The following is a 16,714-nucleotide window of genomic DNA, read 5'->3' as shown; positions in this document are numbered from 1 at the left end:
TGTTCCCCACCCAGCCCACACCCCAACACCTGATGATTTTCCTTCAGGGACGTATGGGTTTTGGAGGAAGCACCACTCACTGTACCTGTGATACTGACGGGGGCACACCGTTTTAAGGGAATCTTCCACGAAGGTGAAACACAAGTAGGCTCAGAGGGCAACTCCCCAGGCCAGTTCACCCTGTGCCCTGCTGCGGAAGAAGCCCTGAGGAGCAGCCCCCATCCTGCCCGACTCTACCCCTCAGAGGAGGCCCTCCCCGCCCCACCCTGTGGATTCCGCCTGCCCCGTCAAGGCTGACCCTCTGTCCCCTCTGGGACACAGCCCTCTCCAGATGACTTGTGGAACCTTTTCATTCTCTATCTCTGAAGATCTAAAAAATGAGGAACTAAGACAGTTTAATGATGGCTTCCTTGATTTACAGACAATGTAAGGACAAGTCTTTCTCTCCATGCAGGGGGACAATGAAATTCAGGGACGGGGGTGCGCCAAGAGCAGGAGCACCAGCACTCAGGGCCTTGGCTCACCCTTAGTCGCCTGTCCCACCGACCGTCTGGCTCAGTAACCGCAGACTCGGGAAGTGAGGGGACCAGCTGGTCTCGGAAGTTGGAGTGAGGGGCCAGGCTGCCACCGAGGTGGGAAGAGGGAGGGTGGAATCTGTGGGACAAGTGACAGATTTGTCCTGAAGACCAGGGTGTGGCTCTGGGCCTCCGCCCTCCCACAGAGCCTTCCTGAGGCCAAGGTATCAGGGCAGGAGCAGTAGAAAGGAGCAGGTGCTGAGAGCTGGGCCTGGCTTTCCTCCCACACCCCACGTCCCGGTGACCCAGCTTCATCTGCCAAAGGCTAAGAGCATCCCTAGAGTTTGCAGCAGGAAGGGCGGCGAGGGTGGAGCAAGGAGAGACAGACCGGTTCCTCTCCTGAGGTCACCTGAAACATCCCCCTCCCCTCAGCCCCAAAGACCTGGGTGGGCAAGCTAGAGATCAAGGCCCCCAGCACTCTTCCCAGATGAAACCAGCTGAGCACGGCAGCTCTGAAGAGAGGGAGAGGGAACAGATGCCATGGGCTTGGAGTGGGAAGACCAGGAAGAGTGGCACTGGGGTGGGGGGAGATGTGGTCCCGGCTCCGTCCAGCCCCAGAAGCGGGCAGCCGTGGCTGCTGGTCCCGATTGGACTGCGCGGCCCATCTAGCTGAGCATCTTGTGCCGATCGAAGACTGTCTTCCGCTGCTCCTGCACCTGCAGCTTCCATCGCTGCTGAGCGCCTTCCACGCGCTCCAGCACCGTGTTTGCTCGGGGGCCCCCAAGGGAGGCAGCAGCGGCCATAGATCGGGCATCCTGTAGCAGGAAGAGAAAGAAAATTTGGCGCCGAGAGCTAATGGGGTCTGGAAGGCTTGATGGGAAAGAACATTCTGGGAGCAACCTAAGAGTCTGAACCCCCATACTAGGAGGCAGGATGTCCCCAAGGGCTACAGCTCCTTGAGGGCCCAGAACAGGGTCAAATCTGGAGGCTGGGGCCCGAGCCCTGCCCTGGAGTTTGGGAAAGGGGGTGCTCCGGGGGAAGTAGGAGAAGGGTGCCTGTTAACTAAGAGAGCTCAGGTCAGGTCCTGAGCTGCACCCCGAAGGCCAATTTCCAGCTCTCAGGAGAACACGGAGCACTGGCCTCAGGGTCTCACTTGGTCAGCCCGGAGAACGGCGCCCGTGGGCCCTGCGGCTGGCAGGTGGCCCGGGGGCCAGCCTGGCTGAGATGGCGGCACATCTGCTGCTCTGGCTGACGCCCCCTGGGGAAGGGGATGTGACATCACTCACGGAGACAGGCAGGGATGGAAATTTGGAGCTCGACTCAGCATTCCCATCCCAGAGCCCGCTCTGGCCCCTCTCCCCTGTGACAGCTTAGGGTAATTTGGCTCCTTCCCTCTCTGCCCCCACAGATCCCCCTTCTTTGCTCTCAAAACTGTTTCTGTCGTCAAAAGCAGCATCCTCCCCTAATTACCACTCTCTGTCTCTGAAGCCCTGGAGCCCGTGCATTTCCTGCAGGACCTGAACCTGATCTTTGGGGGGAATTAGAGCCCAGGGCCAGGCCCACACCCCCACGGGGATTTCCTCCCTAGCTCTCCCTGCCTCTCATCTCCTGCCACATATCTCTTAAAGGATTAGCACACCTCTCTAAGCCCAGAGCCGCCCAGTAAATGCAAGTTTGCTTCTAATGCCCTCAGCTGGCACAGCTTCTGTCGCCATGCAGCTGCCAGGCTGGGGAGAGGGAGGAGTGGTTAGGGAGAGAGGGGAGGCAGAGAGAGCTGGCAGTTGCTGAGAGGTATCTGGCTGGAGGTGAGGCTGGGAGGTAGTTCGCTGTCGCCACAGGACTCCGAGTCCCTTGCCTATTGAGCACTGCCCAGGGAGAGTCAGAGAGGGACACTGCCCCAGAGGCCCCAGTGCAGGACCAAGGAAGCTTCCTCCACCAGGGTTAGGCAGGGTGAGGAGCTGCACGCCCCGGAGGCAGTGCTGGCAGTGTCAGGCAGGGGGCGCACTGGGCTCAAGTCAGGACTGCACAGTTCTATGCTGGCTCCGGAGGGCCACCTTCTCCTCTGGCCTGACTCCCTAGGCCCAGCTCATGTCTACACTGGGAACCGGGAAGAAGGGACAGCCTCAGCCACTTAGGAGCCGCGTGGACAAGTTTCACCACTTCTCCAAGCCTCAGTTTAATCATGCCCATCTTTACAGGCCTTTTTGACTACACCCTCCATGGAAAGTTCATTCACATTTACAGACATGCAGGGGAAAAAAGCTTCACAAAATACTCCTACTCTGTTCCATTTCAGCTCTTAAAAATGCTGACTTTGACTCACTACATTGGTTTCATGACCAAACAGGTTGTGATCCAGTTTGAGAAACAGTTAATGAGGAGGTGGGTTCGGGGGCCTAAATAAAATGACCCATGTACAGAACTTAGCGGGCTGGCTAACTTGGAGCAGGAGCTCAAGGGACGTTTCATTTCCTTCCTCCCTGCCAGGGTATCAAATCTGGCTTGGAACTGCGGCTCTGACGCCCACAGAACATGGCCCGGGAGAGTGGCCACGATCTCTGAGCCCATCTCCCTGTCCATATAGGGGGAATGAAAGCACTTCTGAGATGAGGTAGAGCCTGCAGCACCGCCTGGCAGGCAGCGGGCACTCGAGGCAGCAGCCATGATTAACATCAGACCCCAGCCCTGGCACCTACTAGAGAGGGAGAAGGAGGAGAAAGCCGGCACCTGCTTCAGGGGCTGCCTTTGAAACAGCGTGGAGGCGTCGCGCCCCTTTCAAGTCTGTTCCCTCCCAGTTCAGCTGTGCCACTAACAGCCGCGTGCTCCCCCGCGCCAGCACAGCCCCGCAGGGCCGGCTCGGGGGTGGCGCTGAAGACCCACGGGAGCCGCTGGCCAGCCAAGAACCTGGCCGTGCTGGGCCAAGGGCCCAAGGGCTTCCCTTCCTCCCCACACCCTGTCTCGTCCCTTTGGGGGTGGCCCTGCAGGGCAGGCTGGGATGGGTCATGCTGGGCCAGGCTGGGAGATGGGGAAGCTCCAGCCCTGCTGCTCCCATCCAGAGGGTGTCTGTAGGAGAGGCAGCCAGAGGGAGCCAAGAGCAGAGCATTAAGGGAACATGCTGAAATTCACCGCATTACCACAGTATCATTTGTTTTCCCTTCATGTAAAGTCTTAACAAACAGCTCCTAAGTGGGAGAAAGCTGCTGCTGAGAGGCTCCGTGTTCCCATCGCTAATAGTCTGATTAAAAGGTATTAAAGACTCCACATCTGCTCCAGAGATGGCCCAGACAGGCCTCGTCCTTGCTTGCTCTGTAGTGGGATGGGGCTGGAGGTGAGGCTGGGAGGTAGTTCGCTGTCGCCACAGGACTCCGAGTCCCTTGCCTATTGAGCACTGCCCAGGGAGAGTCAGAGAGGGACACTGCCCCAGAGGCCCCAGTGCAGGACCAAGGAAGCTTCCTCCACCAGGGTTAGGCAGGGTGAGGAGCCTTGAGCCTCTGCCCTTGGAGGCTGGGCACCGGCCACTCAGAGACGGGACCTGAGCAGCAGGATGATGACCAGGGTGGCCGCCAGTCACTGCACGTGGATCATCCCCAGGCTCACTGGCCGGGCAACACTGTTGTCACGTGTAGATGAGAAATGACGGCTGTGGACAATGAAGCGCCTTGCTGCTCAAGGTCAAGCTGTTCAGTGGCTGGGTGGGCATTTGAACCTGGATCCTTCTTTGGCTAGTTTGTCCTAATAGGAAGTCAATGTGGAAAACCAAAGCAGCAGGCGGGTATCTTTGCCTGAGCGGGGAGCAGGAACTTGAGGCTGGACTCCTGCTGCAGCCCGGGCGGGACCCACTATCAGCATGGACAAACATGAGCCCACCAACTGCCTGGGTGGCACCCCTGTAGGCGCCCAGGGCCTGGCTGAGCAGTGCAGAAGCGGGCCTCAGCGGCTGAAGACAGGAGACAAGGACATGAGAACCCGCGCCAGGCACTGTCCCTCCCCTGTCCGCCCCAGTCTCCTCTCCATCCACACAGCTCAGAGCGGCTCTAGGGCCAAGGACTGGCAGAGGCGGAGACAGAGGCTCCCTCAGTTTTCCAAGTGGAACCAAATTCTCCCGGTGGCAGCCAAATCAAGCCCCTCTCTGCTCAAAGAGCTCCCCAACTCCCAGGCTGCTGCAGGTCACCTCCCTGCGATGTCAAGTAATTGTTCCAGCTCGAGCCTCACGCGGTGATCCCGCTACCTACAGGTCAAACACTGCTGAGCACAGCCCCAGGCCTGCGGCACTGGCCAAGCCCTGCGCTCCTGGGCACCTTCCCTGCGGTGCCCTGTTCTCCGCCACACCTCCGGCCACACCTCCCCATGGCCAGCCCTCGACTGTGCTGCCACTGCAGTGTCTTCCCGCCAATGATCACAACTTAAATGTTAAGTCCCGACAGAAATAGCTCATCTTCAGGGTGAGCAGGCACAAAGCTGGCACACACAGTCACAGCGACGCTGGGGTTAGAATTAGCACACTCACAGCAGTGCTTCTGAACTGAGAGGCAGTTAAGGACCATGGAGAGCAAGGGGTGAGCTGGGCACCAGCCCACAGCCACTCCCCAAGGTCACGCTCGTGAGGACAGCCTGTGAAGCACCGAACACCTGCTCGGGACTTATCTTCCAAACCGCACACCTTTCTGTCTGTCCTCGCGGAGAGCGGAGGGTGGCCCCTAGCAGTGCACATCTTCTCTGGGTTGTGAGCTGCCCGGGCCAGCGTGCTGCCCAGTGCCCTGGGGCAGCCAGGTCTTCTCTTCAGCCCAGTTCCTTATGTTCCCTGTTGTCGTCAGCCTCCCCTTCTCCTCCTCCGCATCCTCATCTTTCCTTGACTCCCTGTGCACCCCTCTCCTATAGCGGACCTAGAACTGGACCCAAGCCCCAGTGGGTTGAGCTCTTGGAGGACCCCTTCAGAGCTCAGGGGGCCCATGCTGTGAGCCCAGAGACACCCAGAGCTCAGAGAAACCCTTATTTCTCTCTCTTCAAAGAGGGCGAAGCCTGTACATCTAAAACAGCTCTGTTTGCCGTTTCTGTCCCAGCAAACACGCTTGCTTCCTCCTTTCAAAGGGCGTCTGAGCCCGGGGATTAGACCTAATGCTGCTGGAATCCCAGGGGAGGCAGCGCCCAGCAATCAGGGCCCACGGGGCCTGCCAGTGCTTTCAAAGGGAACACCACAGCTTTCATCTCCCTCCGAGGCGCTGGGGCTGGGGCTGCCGGGAGGCCACCTCTTCCTCTCCCAGTCCCCTAGCCCCAGGCAGGAGAGCTCCTGGCTACAGGGTGGGAGGATGCAGCCAAGGGGGCCGATCCTAGGAAGTGATCCAACCTCCAGATTTCACCTCTGACGGGGTCACATACTCCTGTGGGGCAGGGGGGAGCCCTGGAGCCTAGAAAGAGATTCCTTCTCAAGGTCCCCAACTGGTCCAGGGCTAGGCAGGCAGGAAGCACCTAGAGGTCCTGACTTCCTTCCTCCTGGGCTGAAAGCTCCGTCCCTCCACCCCAAGGCAGGTGCAGTCCTTCCTATGGGGAATGGACTCATGGACCAGTGAACACCACTGAACTCACACAGCCTATCCGCTGCCCTGGCTCTGCCCGCTCAGGGGGGCTTTGGGTCCTCCCCTCCCTGCCCTCAATGCCACGCCCCTTTCCCAGGTACATCCAGAGATGGCCCAGACAGGCCTCGTCCTTGCTTGCTCTGTAGCGGGATGGGGCTGATCCAGGACCCGGGACTCTAGGGCTTTGCAGGGACCAGACCCTTGAACTCCATTTGCCCCAGACTGTCCCCCCTCGGCAGCTGAGCAGTCACATTCCATTCATCCTCTGAGCTGCTATGAGAAACCTCTGCCAACAAGCCCTTCTTCCTAGAATAAAAGGAGAGCACAGTATGCCAAGCCAGGTGTAGTAAAGAGCCCCTCAGCTTTCCCCGATTGCCCATCACCTAGAACTGGACCCTACCCACTGACTTCATGTCCCTGCCCGGCCACTGGCCTGGGCTGTCGGGGCTTACACCCAGTGCCACTCTAGCACAGTGCTGCCTGCGGGTTCTGTGGGCACAGCGGGAGGAGAGGCCAAGGCACAGGTGAGGAATGCAGCCACCAAGCTCCAAGAAAGGCTGAGCCAGGAGCCCCTTGAGCAGTGATGCCTGCAGAATCATGAGGCGAGGGCACGAGAGGCCACTCAGGTCATGGGGCCAGGGGCGGCGCTGAAGGCGTCCCTTACCCAGCGAGGGCCCTGCACTGGCCCACCAGCCCGCTGCGCTCGGGCCAGGCTATCAGAGCTGGAACACACTTTCATTAGCTTCTAGGCCTCTGGCTGGGAAGGGAGCAGGTGTCCTTCATTCCATGGCCCGCCTCCCAGGGTGGGGTCTCCTCTACAGCCCAACTGACCAAGGAGGCCACGGGCCAGACAGCACCCCTTGGGGGATAATCCCCCTTCCTGCTCAGTCAAAACCTGCACCCAGTTGTCCACCCTCCACTCCACTTCTGCTCCCAGGAACCAGATGGACCAAATCTACCCACCTCTGCCCCCAAGCCCCTACCTGGAACCACTGGGACTTAAGACTCAGTGGGGAGCACCCAGGTCTCCTTGGGGAGAGGGGCCTGGGCTCAGACCCAAACGGCAAGTGGCCCTCCCCTCACCTCCCCAGGGCAGGAGACACTGCCCGAGAGCCACGCATTCCAGGGAGCCGCAGCGGCTGTATAATCATGGCGCATCTCTCAATTACCCCCCAGCCAGGACTGCAATTACCACATTACCCCTAATCGCTGAGTGTTTATTAGCGATGCTCCTCCCCTATCAGAGCTGCTATTACTGCACATTAATAACCAGGTAGGCACACAAGGTTTCCTCTTGAACACAGACCACCCAACTGCCAGCACCCCCACCCCCAGGCCTCAGCTCCAGGGGGTGAGGCCCATCCTCCCTGCTCCACCTTTGGCCAAGGGCCTGTCAGCAGGAGGCAGGGGGCTGCTGGGGAAGTGTCCAGGCATGTACCCAGAAGCAGCCACTGCTGTGGAAGCAGTCAGGCCCCCCAGCCTTGTCCTCCTGCCCAGGCTGCCCACATCCATGTGGCCTAGGTAGCACCCACCTAGATCTGAGCCCTGGACCCTGTAAAAGGGAACCTGTCCTTTTCTACCTCCAGCCCACTGCCTCAAATGCACTAACATGACTGCCCAGTGCCAGTCTAGCCTGTGCCTGGTGACCTCCAGTGACCCTGAACACACTCCCAAGCAAGGGAGAGTCCTGGCGACTCTCCCTCTTATATCCCAACCGTGGAAGCTACCCTGGCTCAACCCCAGCCAGGCCGCTCAAGCTCCCTTCTGCAAACAGCAGCAGCTGCCGTGCTTCTCCTCCAGTTCGGCTTTTTCTCTTCAACCTAAGCTTCTTCAGCCAGTGCTCCCTCATCACCAGATGCCCCGTCTACATGCCGACTCAGCCCTGCTCTGTGGATGAAGGTGGGAGCATTTTCGCAGCTGCAAGGTGGCCCCATGGATGGTGCAAACCCAGCCACACCTCCGACCTCCCAGAATCCATCCCTTGGCAGAAAGCAGCCCCCAGACATCACCACTCTGCTGGGGACCCGCCTCACTTGGGGGTCACGTGCGCAGAGCTGGTGGCTGTGCAGGCCCACAGTGGGAGCTGGAGGCACGCAGGGCAGGAAGTAATGGCTCCACAAGGAGACTCCCCAAGCCCGCCTAGGGTACAAACCACTTCTCGCTCCCATAGTGACCTTCTCCAGCCCTCCTTCTGTTCCAGCAGGGGTTGCTTTGCAAGGTTTCCCCCACAGGAAGTCCCTAACCCCAGGGGATGGGTGGGGAGGGGGAGAGTGAATGCAGGGCCTGGTCTGAGCCCCCCTCCACAATGGCCAGGGTGCCGGTGGGGTGTGCAGGCTGCCTGGCACCTATGATTCCCCATCTTATCTAATAAAGCCGCAGCTCCTGAGCTTGCCATGCGATCTTGAAAAATCTAGCTTAGCCCTACAGGCCAGCTTTGCCAATATCCCTAAATGCCTCCCTTATCCCTGAAATGCTCAAAATCTCTCAAGCATCCATGGTGATCCCCCCCTGGCACCTTTCTACCTTCTCCTCTTTGGTCCTTGAAATGTCTCTTTCCCTCAAGGCCCCAGGGCTGTGCTTTGCACCAAGCAGGGGCTCAACAGGTGCCTGCTGAGCCACTGAGGAATGGGCCAGCCACCTCCACGCCCACTACCATGCCACCACCAGCCTGCACAACCTGCATATCAGGTGTCCATGCACAACAGGCTCTGGTTGGTTCACCTGCCCCCGGCTGAGAAATGCCTACCAGGAAGCAGGCCAGCAGATGCTGCCTGACTCAGGCACATCAGGAGAAATTCAGGGCCACCTCCTGCTGCATCTGAACTGCACGGGGGGGCTCCCTGCTGAGGCAGACCCTGGAATCTGGGTGACGTGTAGGACACTGGACAGGAGTGGCGGGCACAGGACACCCATCCCCACCTGGGCTGGGTGCTGCTACCCTGGTTCTGCCCTGGGGATGTGCACGTGCAGCCTGCTGCGGGCAGAGGGACAGGCAGGGCACTGCACTCAGAGCCCCGGGTACCTCATTCTCTTCCTCGTTGTGCAGCTGTTCGGTGTAGGCATCCGGCTTTCGAATCAGAGGGTCCACCAGCATCAGGAAGGCCATGTAGAGCAAGAGGGCCCCGACCACCGACAGGTAGATGACAATGATGACCTGCGAAGGAGGTCCCATGCCCTGAGAGCCAGCCCCGGTGGGGCACACTGCTCCCTGTGCTCCTGGCACGGACTGCTCAAGGGAGGGTGAGCAGGTCACATGGCTCGGAGGAGAGAGAGCTGGAAGGGGCGGGGGCCTATCCCACGGTGACTGACTTCTCCAAAACAAGAGAATCCCTCTGGGATTCTCTGGCAGGCATGAGGATGACAGATGATAAAGAAGTCTGAATCTTGACACCCCAGATACTTCTGGGGTACAGATAAGGTAAACAGGGCCTAGATGGCCACAGAAGATCCTATGATAACTGGGGAGAGCAATGGATCCTGAGTAAGAGCAAGGAGGAGCCGGCTGATGGAGAGGCCTGAGCCCGGGGCCTCAGTCCCCGCTGGGGGCTGAGCACGGCAGTGGGAAGCTGCAGTTCTGAGGCTGTGCATGCCCGCTTGGCACTGGGGAGCATGGGGCCCACCTGGGGACTAGGCCAGCTGGAAGCCAGACCCACCGTCACTTGAAATGCTCCAGAATAAAGCAAAAGGCCATGGGTGCGGGCAGCCAGTGGGTGGGTGTGGGGAATGGCGGGCTGGGCCGGGCTACCTTGATGGTGGTGGTGCTACGCTCCTCGTACTTGCACTCGCACAGCAGGCAGTAGGCCTCCACATCGTGGCCGGGCACCGGCATGGGCTCCACCACATGCAGACAGTTACTGCAACAGAAACAAACAGGGCTTGGGCACGGGGCCTGCGGTGCAGTGGCCAAGGAGCTGAGCAGGCCTGACATCAGGGATGGGTGCTCCCAGGCGGGGAGGGGGCGTCTGACAGGTCAGGCCGGCAGACCCCTTTCTCAACCCACGGCCTCCCAGCCCATCAGAACCAGCTTCCAACTGTACGACAGAGCCAGCGCCAGAAGTGTCGATACCCCCCCAAATTCTGCCCCCAGCTGCCTGCTTCAGCGGTGCTGTTCTAAGGTGAGCAGCCCCCTAGTCCCACACCCTTGGCTCTGTGGTGTGCCCCCAACAGTGAAAAGCACGTCCACCCCCACCCAGCTGACCAAGTCAGACCCAGAAATCATCTCGAATGCTTCCATTTTCTTTCACCTATGAATCCACCAGATCCCAGGGTCTCACCTCCTTCAATGTTTCTAAGGCCACCTTTTCTTTATTCTCTCCCATTGGCATATCTTACCTGAAGCCCAGGTCGTTTCTTACTGTGACACCTCACCCAGCCTCCCTGTGCTCTCCCACCTCTAGTTCCAACATAACTTCACAAAAGTTTTGTGAAACTTCGTCTTCACAAAATTGGAACAGGTGGACACCTCCCTCAGGAAGGCCTCCAGGGTGAGTCCTAACACAGAGAACCGCAGCTCGGCCTCCATCACTAGCGCTCCTTACCCCTCCCACCCTGCAGTTACACTGATCTTCTGGCCTGTTCTGGGAATGAGCCATGCCTTCCTTGACAGGTCTCACAGCCCGTCAGGAGTGCACAGCCCTGCTCTCACTCTGAACACACCTACCGTTCAAGCTTCAGCTCAAAGCTCTGACCTCTGCCCACCACAGCCAGCTCCTAAGCCCTCCTTCACAACTCTCCCAGCTCTCCTAGCTCCCCCTGCCACCCATGCTTTTATTTGTACTGTCTCCCCAGGTATGCGAGTTCCTCAAGGATAGGGTTATCCTCATACCTCTAGTGCCACGCACACTGCGGGCGAGAACAGGGCCCAGCAGCTAAGAGACTAGCATTTTAGCCTACTCTCACCTGATGGGCTCCCAACTCAGGGAGTTCAAGATTGAAGGCCCATGTCTAAAAAGAGGGAAACAGGCTCATGCAGGCAAACTGGCATCTTGATTATGGCGGCAAGGTCATGACTCAAGCCCAGACCCTCGACTCCTCCTTGTCACAGCTGATGCCTCAGTGGGGCCCATCTTGTGCTCAGCTCTGCACTGGGTGTCTCTGCCCTGAGATGAGCACATCCCAACTTGTCTGGCCGAAAGACAACAGCGAGTGAGCAAATCACTGCAAAAATCAAACCCTCAGAGGCTTGCAGAAGTGAAGTGGGTGTTGCACTGCAAGCCTGCTCAGTGGCAGGCGCCCTGGGTCGCCCTCTCCTCTGAGATACTCACTAGCTGCCCCAGGAGACCACCTGCAAGGCCCTTGGGCTCTGACAGGCATCCTGCAAGAATCCACATGCTCCCTGGAAACAATCACCCTGTTCTTCTGAGCTAGTCCTTCTAGACTCGGGCTGGGTTTCTGGCAGAAGCATCAAGGATGTGTGATGTGAAGACCAGGTGTTGAAATAAGAATGAGATCTCCATTTTTTAAAAAGTTCAGAAGTCTTTAAAAACTAAAAGCCAGGTTTCCAAAAACTCCAGTCTGTGGCAGACATGCATTTATCTAGGCCTCTGACCTCTTTCAGCTGGTTGGCAGCTACTGCATGAATGGGTCTTCCCCTAATGCAACTACAGGCACCCCTTTCACACTTTGCCACCTGGGTGGGGTGGGGAGCAGCTGAGGGGCAAGGTCAGGTTCATATCCAGCAGGTGTGACAGTCCTGGGACTGCCCCTTCTCCAGGCCCAGATTCTGCTTTCTGAGCTACGCAGGATCCTGGGCTTGAAAGGTCACCTGAAAGCTATAGTGGGGCATGTGGATTCCCAAGATCAGTGTGGGGTGTCAGGGACAGCTGGGAGGACAACCCAAGTTCTTGGTTTTAGTAGCTGTTACTTGAGGGAATAAGCTGTAATGAACAGCAGCCCAGAGCCGAAATACGTCTGCTGTCAAGGCACTCCTGAAAGACAGCGGAACCCTAATAGGTTTGTGCTCTCCTGCAGATTTCCAACTTCCTTTTCGGGACTCAGTGATATCAAGACTCCATGGATTGGTCAGGGCCCATGCAGGGAGAGGGCTACAGAGAAAGGAAGACAAGTTAGGTTTAATTCTCTGTTTCTCTATATGTTCTGAGGTTGCAGGGACTTTATTGAACCTCTCTGGTCAGTTTCCTCATTTATAAATGGGGGCTGAACCCGATCCGTGTCTTTCACTCTGTCCTCTCTTGGTGTTGGTGGTGAGGGAGGGACCGAGACAGCTCGTACTCAGCCAGAGCGGTTCTTATTTGGACATGCTGTGTTTCCAAAATAGATTTTGCATATTATAAAAGCTCCGTTTTAAAGTCTGAAAGACACTTAATGAACCAGCCACATTATAAGCTCCTTTCTGCTGTAGAGTTGTCTCCACAACATATCTGCTTGGCAGACCTACCAACAGGGCAAAAGATTGGCGTTTCTGCCTTTTTTTTGACCCCCCAACTCTAGATGGCATATTATCAACAGCTGAGAAATGTCACCAATGTGGCCTTTAGATTGTGGCTTCACCCCATGACCAAGGGGACAGGGGCAAGTGTTCCCCCAGCGATGGCCCAGGTGACACCAGAGTGAAGATGGGGCAAAGACCCAAAGCCAAGCTGGTTCCTGCGGCCCTTGCACTGAGATGCTGAGATCACAGGTCAAGGTCCCACCTAAACCCTGAGAGCTCTGGGCAGCAAGTGAGGACTCCCTGCCCAGCTGATGACCAAGCCAGGGTCACTGGGTCCTACAATCCTGGAGTCTTACCTCCCAGCTTCAACTCTACCCACCACCCTCAGCAGATTGTCGTCAGGTTCCTGATTTAAGACTGTTCCTCGGGCAGCCTCCTAATGCTGACTTTTAAGAGGAAGGAGATAAACTAAAGCTCGCGAGGTCCAGACAGGACTTCCTCCTCTATGGACATCCAAGTCTGGGTTTGCAGACCACCCTAGAGTCACAGGACAGATAGTGCCAGTACAAACTGCTGGTAACTTCCCTGGGGGCATGGGGTGGAGCCCTAGCATCTGGCATGGGGCTGAGACAGTCTGTTCGCTTACTGACTGATGCTATTTGAACCATGACTACAAGCTACAAGGTGGTCACAGGGGCTCAGCCCAGGACTTCAGGTATTTGGGCCTATGAGTTCATCGGGACACAGTCTAGTGCTACCGGAGAAGCCGGCTCTGGGATGATGACTAGTTACAAGGCCTCTGTAATATTGATAATAATACCAGCTAACATTTATCTAGCACTTAACTATGCGCCAGGTATTGTTCGAAGTACTATACTTACTTATACATGTGATTGCTTATTTACTTCTCAAAATGCTGCTGTCATATTGAGATGAAGGAAGTCAAGTACCCTGGAAATTAAGTCACCCGTCACAAAATGAACAAGTGGCAAAGCTAGATTTGAAGGCAGGCAGGACACATCCCGCCTGTACATCTAACCAAACGGTCTCTCGGAAAGCCAGAGGTAGAAATGCAGCTAGGATCACAGCTCCCAAATGCTGCTCTGGACCCAGTGCTTCTAATCACTGGGAAGTTACTGCCTCCCCTCTCCCCACATACCCTGATTACTACTGAATCAAAAGGGGGGGAGGGCAGGGGAATTTACCCAAAATCTGTATTTTTGCAATCCCCATCTGATGATCCTAATGTGAGAAGAGACAATATTGACCTGAGCCCCCGGAAGATGTCCGTGCTCTGATCCTCCCAACGATGGGGCCTCCTGGCTCCTAAAGCAGCCTACATTCAAAATGCTCCCTCACTTCACCATTAAGTCTCCCTGGCCCCTTGGCGTCCAGCCACTGGCCACAAGACTCCAACATACCACACTGAACAGAACTGAGCCCCACCTCCCACAGCATGCCAGGCCTTCTACTAGGCCTGTCGGTCGCACCTTCAGTTCCATGAACCATTCCTTCTAGAACACAATGTTGAAATGTCCCTTCATCTCAATGGTCTTTGCCTGAATGAATGTTTGATGATTTTTCTTTTTTAAAATGAGGCATCCACAAATGAATTTAAAGTTAAATAACACATAAAACAGAGCTTTGCAAAAGTATGTTAAAGATCCCACAGGATAAGGCCATAACACCCATGTCTCCTAGCTTCTCTGCCCCTACTTTGCATGTAAGTAAGTACCCGAATCTAAGCAAAATAGAGAAATCCACTCCTCTGACCAGGAGCACCGCAGCTGGATTAAGACATCTGGGTCCTGCATCTAACAGTTTGTGTGATCAAGGACCAAATGTTCCTCTGTAAGGCTCCCACAGGAATGGGAGTGCAAACTTATCCTGCAGGGGCTCAAGAACCCTAGTAATGAACACCTATAACTTCCACTAGGTGCAGTGGCCAAGGGTCCACCCGTGCAATGTCTTACCAGTCCTTCTGTGACACATTCTGGTTGTAAATATGTCCGCTGATGTTTCTATATGGTGGACAGATGCATTTGCACCGTATATCTTCAGAACTCTGGAAGAGAGAGCATGTGTCAAGTAGTCAGGGCCCTGGGTTCAGGTTCTAGCAAGATTCTCAACTTTCAGTTTCCTGTTCCATAAGGTGATCATAGAAATGTTCTTGCATCCCATTCTCAAGTTCAGCAAAGGATGACTCTGTAAGATGGACATTCTACCAATGTCCTTAAGACAGAAGCTGTCCAGGAAGTGAATGAGACTCACACATCCTAATGCCAGAGAAGGCTACACTGGCCTGAATCTGGAAGGAATGTTAATTTAACCATTCATAATGGCTGCCTATGGCTGTTGTTCCCTAATAGGGTGCCTGAGGTGAGGGTGGGGGGTGGCAAGCAAAGTGACAGTCTTCTTCTGTGGACCCCCAAAGTTGTGTGTGTGCCTCTGTCCGGCAGTCTGATGATCGGTTTCTCATTCCCTTCCATCTCTAACTTTCTAGGTTAGGACTAGGTTAGGGCAGGGGTGAACAAGAAAAAGGGGATCATTTTCATGGGGCTACTCAAGCAACTTCTGTAAGCTCTTCCTTTCTGGAATTAGTAAGAAACAATACCACAAATAATTTCATTCAAATTAGGAACTCCCTAGAGGGAGCGGAAGCAACCACTCAGACTCAACCTTACTTCAAAGTCTTGATGAAATTCCATAAATCCACCCAAATCCAGCTCCAGGTCATATACCCCTAAAGCACAGGTGTCTCAGCAGTACCAGTAATGAGGTTGGTCACACTCAATGACAGAAACTGCCCCCTGTACAGGACTTTACATTGACACAGACTTTCTACTCATCATGATTTGATTTTCCCTAAGGAGAGTATAGGTACTACAACCACTATTTTACCTAGGAGTAAAGGCAGGTAGGGTGAACTTGGCTAACTTCCCCAAACAAGCTCCCTGGCTGGAATCCCACTTGCAGGCACCTCTCAGGTCTGTCTCAACCAGAACCTTTGTTCTGGGCACCGCCCCTCTCCCCTGCCTGGCTCCACCCTCAGGGAGGTCCGCAGCCAGGGCTTGGGAGAACACTTCTGAAAACATGGCCCGTAGGTGAGGAAGGGTAGGGATGGCGCAGCAGCTATGTCGGGGGAAGCCCTGACCCAGGTGTCTGCTAGAGGCACTGCTGGCTCACCTCCCTCACCTTGTTGGCTTGAGCTGGGGGTACCAGCAAATACCCGATCACTGCCACCAACGATAGGAGCTTCATGCTTATCAGGCTTCGGGGTCCAGCAAGACTGTGCACCTGGAAAAGAGATATGGAATCGGAGAAGGGGATGATGGCCACACCTTAGCCAGCACTCTGGTCTGTAACCGTGACCATCTGGCCCAGACTTGGGACTGGGGTGTGGGGTTGGCTCCCGGAATCAGGGCCTCCTAAATCCAGTTGCCAAATGCTGCTTTCCCTGTCCCCCAAGTCTCCGACTCTCCACTGCCCACCTGGTGCGCCCAGCAGTGGGGGTCTCCTGCGTACTCGGCCGCCAGAGGCCTCGAGCGCCTCCCACAAGGCCTGGCTCTGACCCAGGCATCGCGTCCCACCGCCCTCCGCCATCTCCACCTCCGCCCGCCCCAGCAGCTCCTCCTCGCTCAGGCCCGAAGAAAACTTTGGGTGCAGAGTCTGGGAGCGCTGATCCAACAGCCAAGGCCGGTGCCCACCCTGTGCAAGGGTCCTGGCCCCAGTGGGGACCCTCAGTGCCCCCGAGAGCCCCGTACCCCTCCCCCAACGCCCCGTCCGCAAACCTGCGAGCCCCGCCGCAGCAGCACAAGACCTAGCTGGACCCGCCCCCTCCTGGCTTCTATTGGCTGTCGGAGCAGCCTATCAGTCTAACCTAGCTATCTCCATGGCAACAAGACCCACCTTCGCCTGGGCGTGGACACTCCCGCGCAAGGGAGAGCGAGGCATTTCTCATACCCGACCAAACAAGAAAAGGGAGCGTCAGCCTTCCAAACTAGAGACCAAGGTCTTGGCCTCCGCTAGCCTGTAAAAACAACGGAGGTGATTTGTCTCTCATTATAAAACTTCGGAGAGGGGCTAATCTGGTTCCATCTCGCAGTTTTAAAGAAGCAGCACTTCATAAACAAACTAGTAATAAAAACAGTAACGATAAAAACAAATTAAAGGGCTTTGTCCTCACAATCTGGAAAGGTTATTTAGGTATCTGCAACTTTGCTGTGGAAGGCTTC

At 56.3% G+C, this 16,714-nt stretch overlaps 1 protein-coding gene across 2 annotated transcripts; it reads right to left on the bottom strand.

The window, feature by feature from the left end:
- Positions 1 to 302: 302 nt before the first annotated feature.
- On the bottom strand, positions 303 to 16,311 carry TMEM9 (transmembrane protein 9). Of its 2 annotated transcripts, none has more exons than XM_037496143.2 (6): positions 16,271 to 16,311; positions 15,675 to 15,776; positions 14,453 to 14,544; positions 9,834 to 9,942; positions 9,111 to 9,242; positions 303 to 1,330 (listed from the first exon to the last, which is right to left on the bottom strand). In XM_037496143.2, the coding sequence occupies exons 2-6, from the start codon at positions 15,738 to 15,740 to the stop codon at positions 1,181 to 1,183; spliced, it is 549 nt and encodes a 182-aa protein (XP_037352040.1). In that variant the 5' UTR covers positions 15,741 to 15,776; positions 16,271 to 16,311; the 3' UTR covers positions 303 to 1,180. The 2 variants fall into 2 exon arrangements, with proteins under 2 accessions (XP_037352040.1, XP_037352041.1); XM_037496144.2 differs by lacking the exon at positions 16,271 to 16,311 and adding an exon at positions 16,187 to 16,229.
- Positions 16,312 to 16,714: the final 403 nt, after the last annotated feature.

The sequence above is a fragment of the Talpa occidentalis genome, unplaced genomic scaffold (genome assembly GCF_014898055.3).
Source record: "Talpa occidentalis isolate TD23 unplaced genomic scaffold, MPIMG_talOcc4v2.1 talOcc4.8, whole genome shotgun sequence".
Taxonomy (NCBI): domain Eukaryota; kingdom Metazoa; phylum Chordata; class Mammalia; order Eulipotyphla; family Talpidae; genus Talpa; species Talpa occidentalis.
The sequence above is the reverse complement of the archived record's forward strand: the minus strand, read 5'-3'. Positions and strand labels throughout refer to the sequence as shown.

Excerpts from the sequence above, each read along its gene's own strand:
- TMEM9 (XM_037496143.2), bottom strand. The coding sequence starts at position 15,740 with ATGAAGCTCCTATCGTTGGTGGCAGTGATCGGGTATTTGCTGGTACCC. Across the intron at positions 9,243-9,833 it reads GTAGCACCACCACCATCAAG|GTCATCATTGTCATCTACCT; the intron begins GTAGCCCGGCCC and ends CCTCCTTCGCAG. Across the intron at positions 1,331-9,110 it reads ACAACGAGGAAGAGAATGAG|GATGCCCGATCTATGGCCGC; the intron begins GTACCCGGGGCT and ends TTCCTGCTACAG.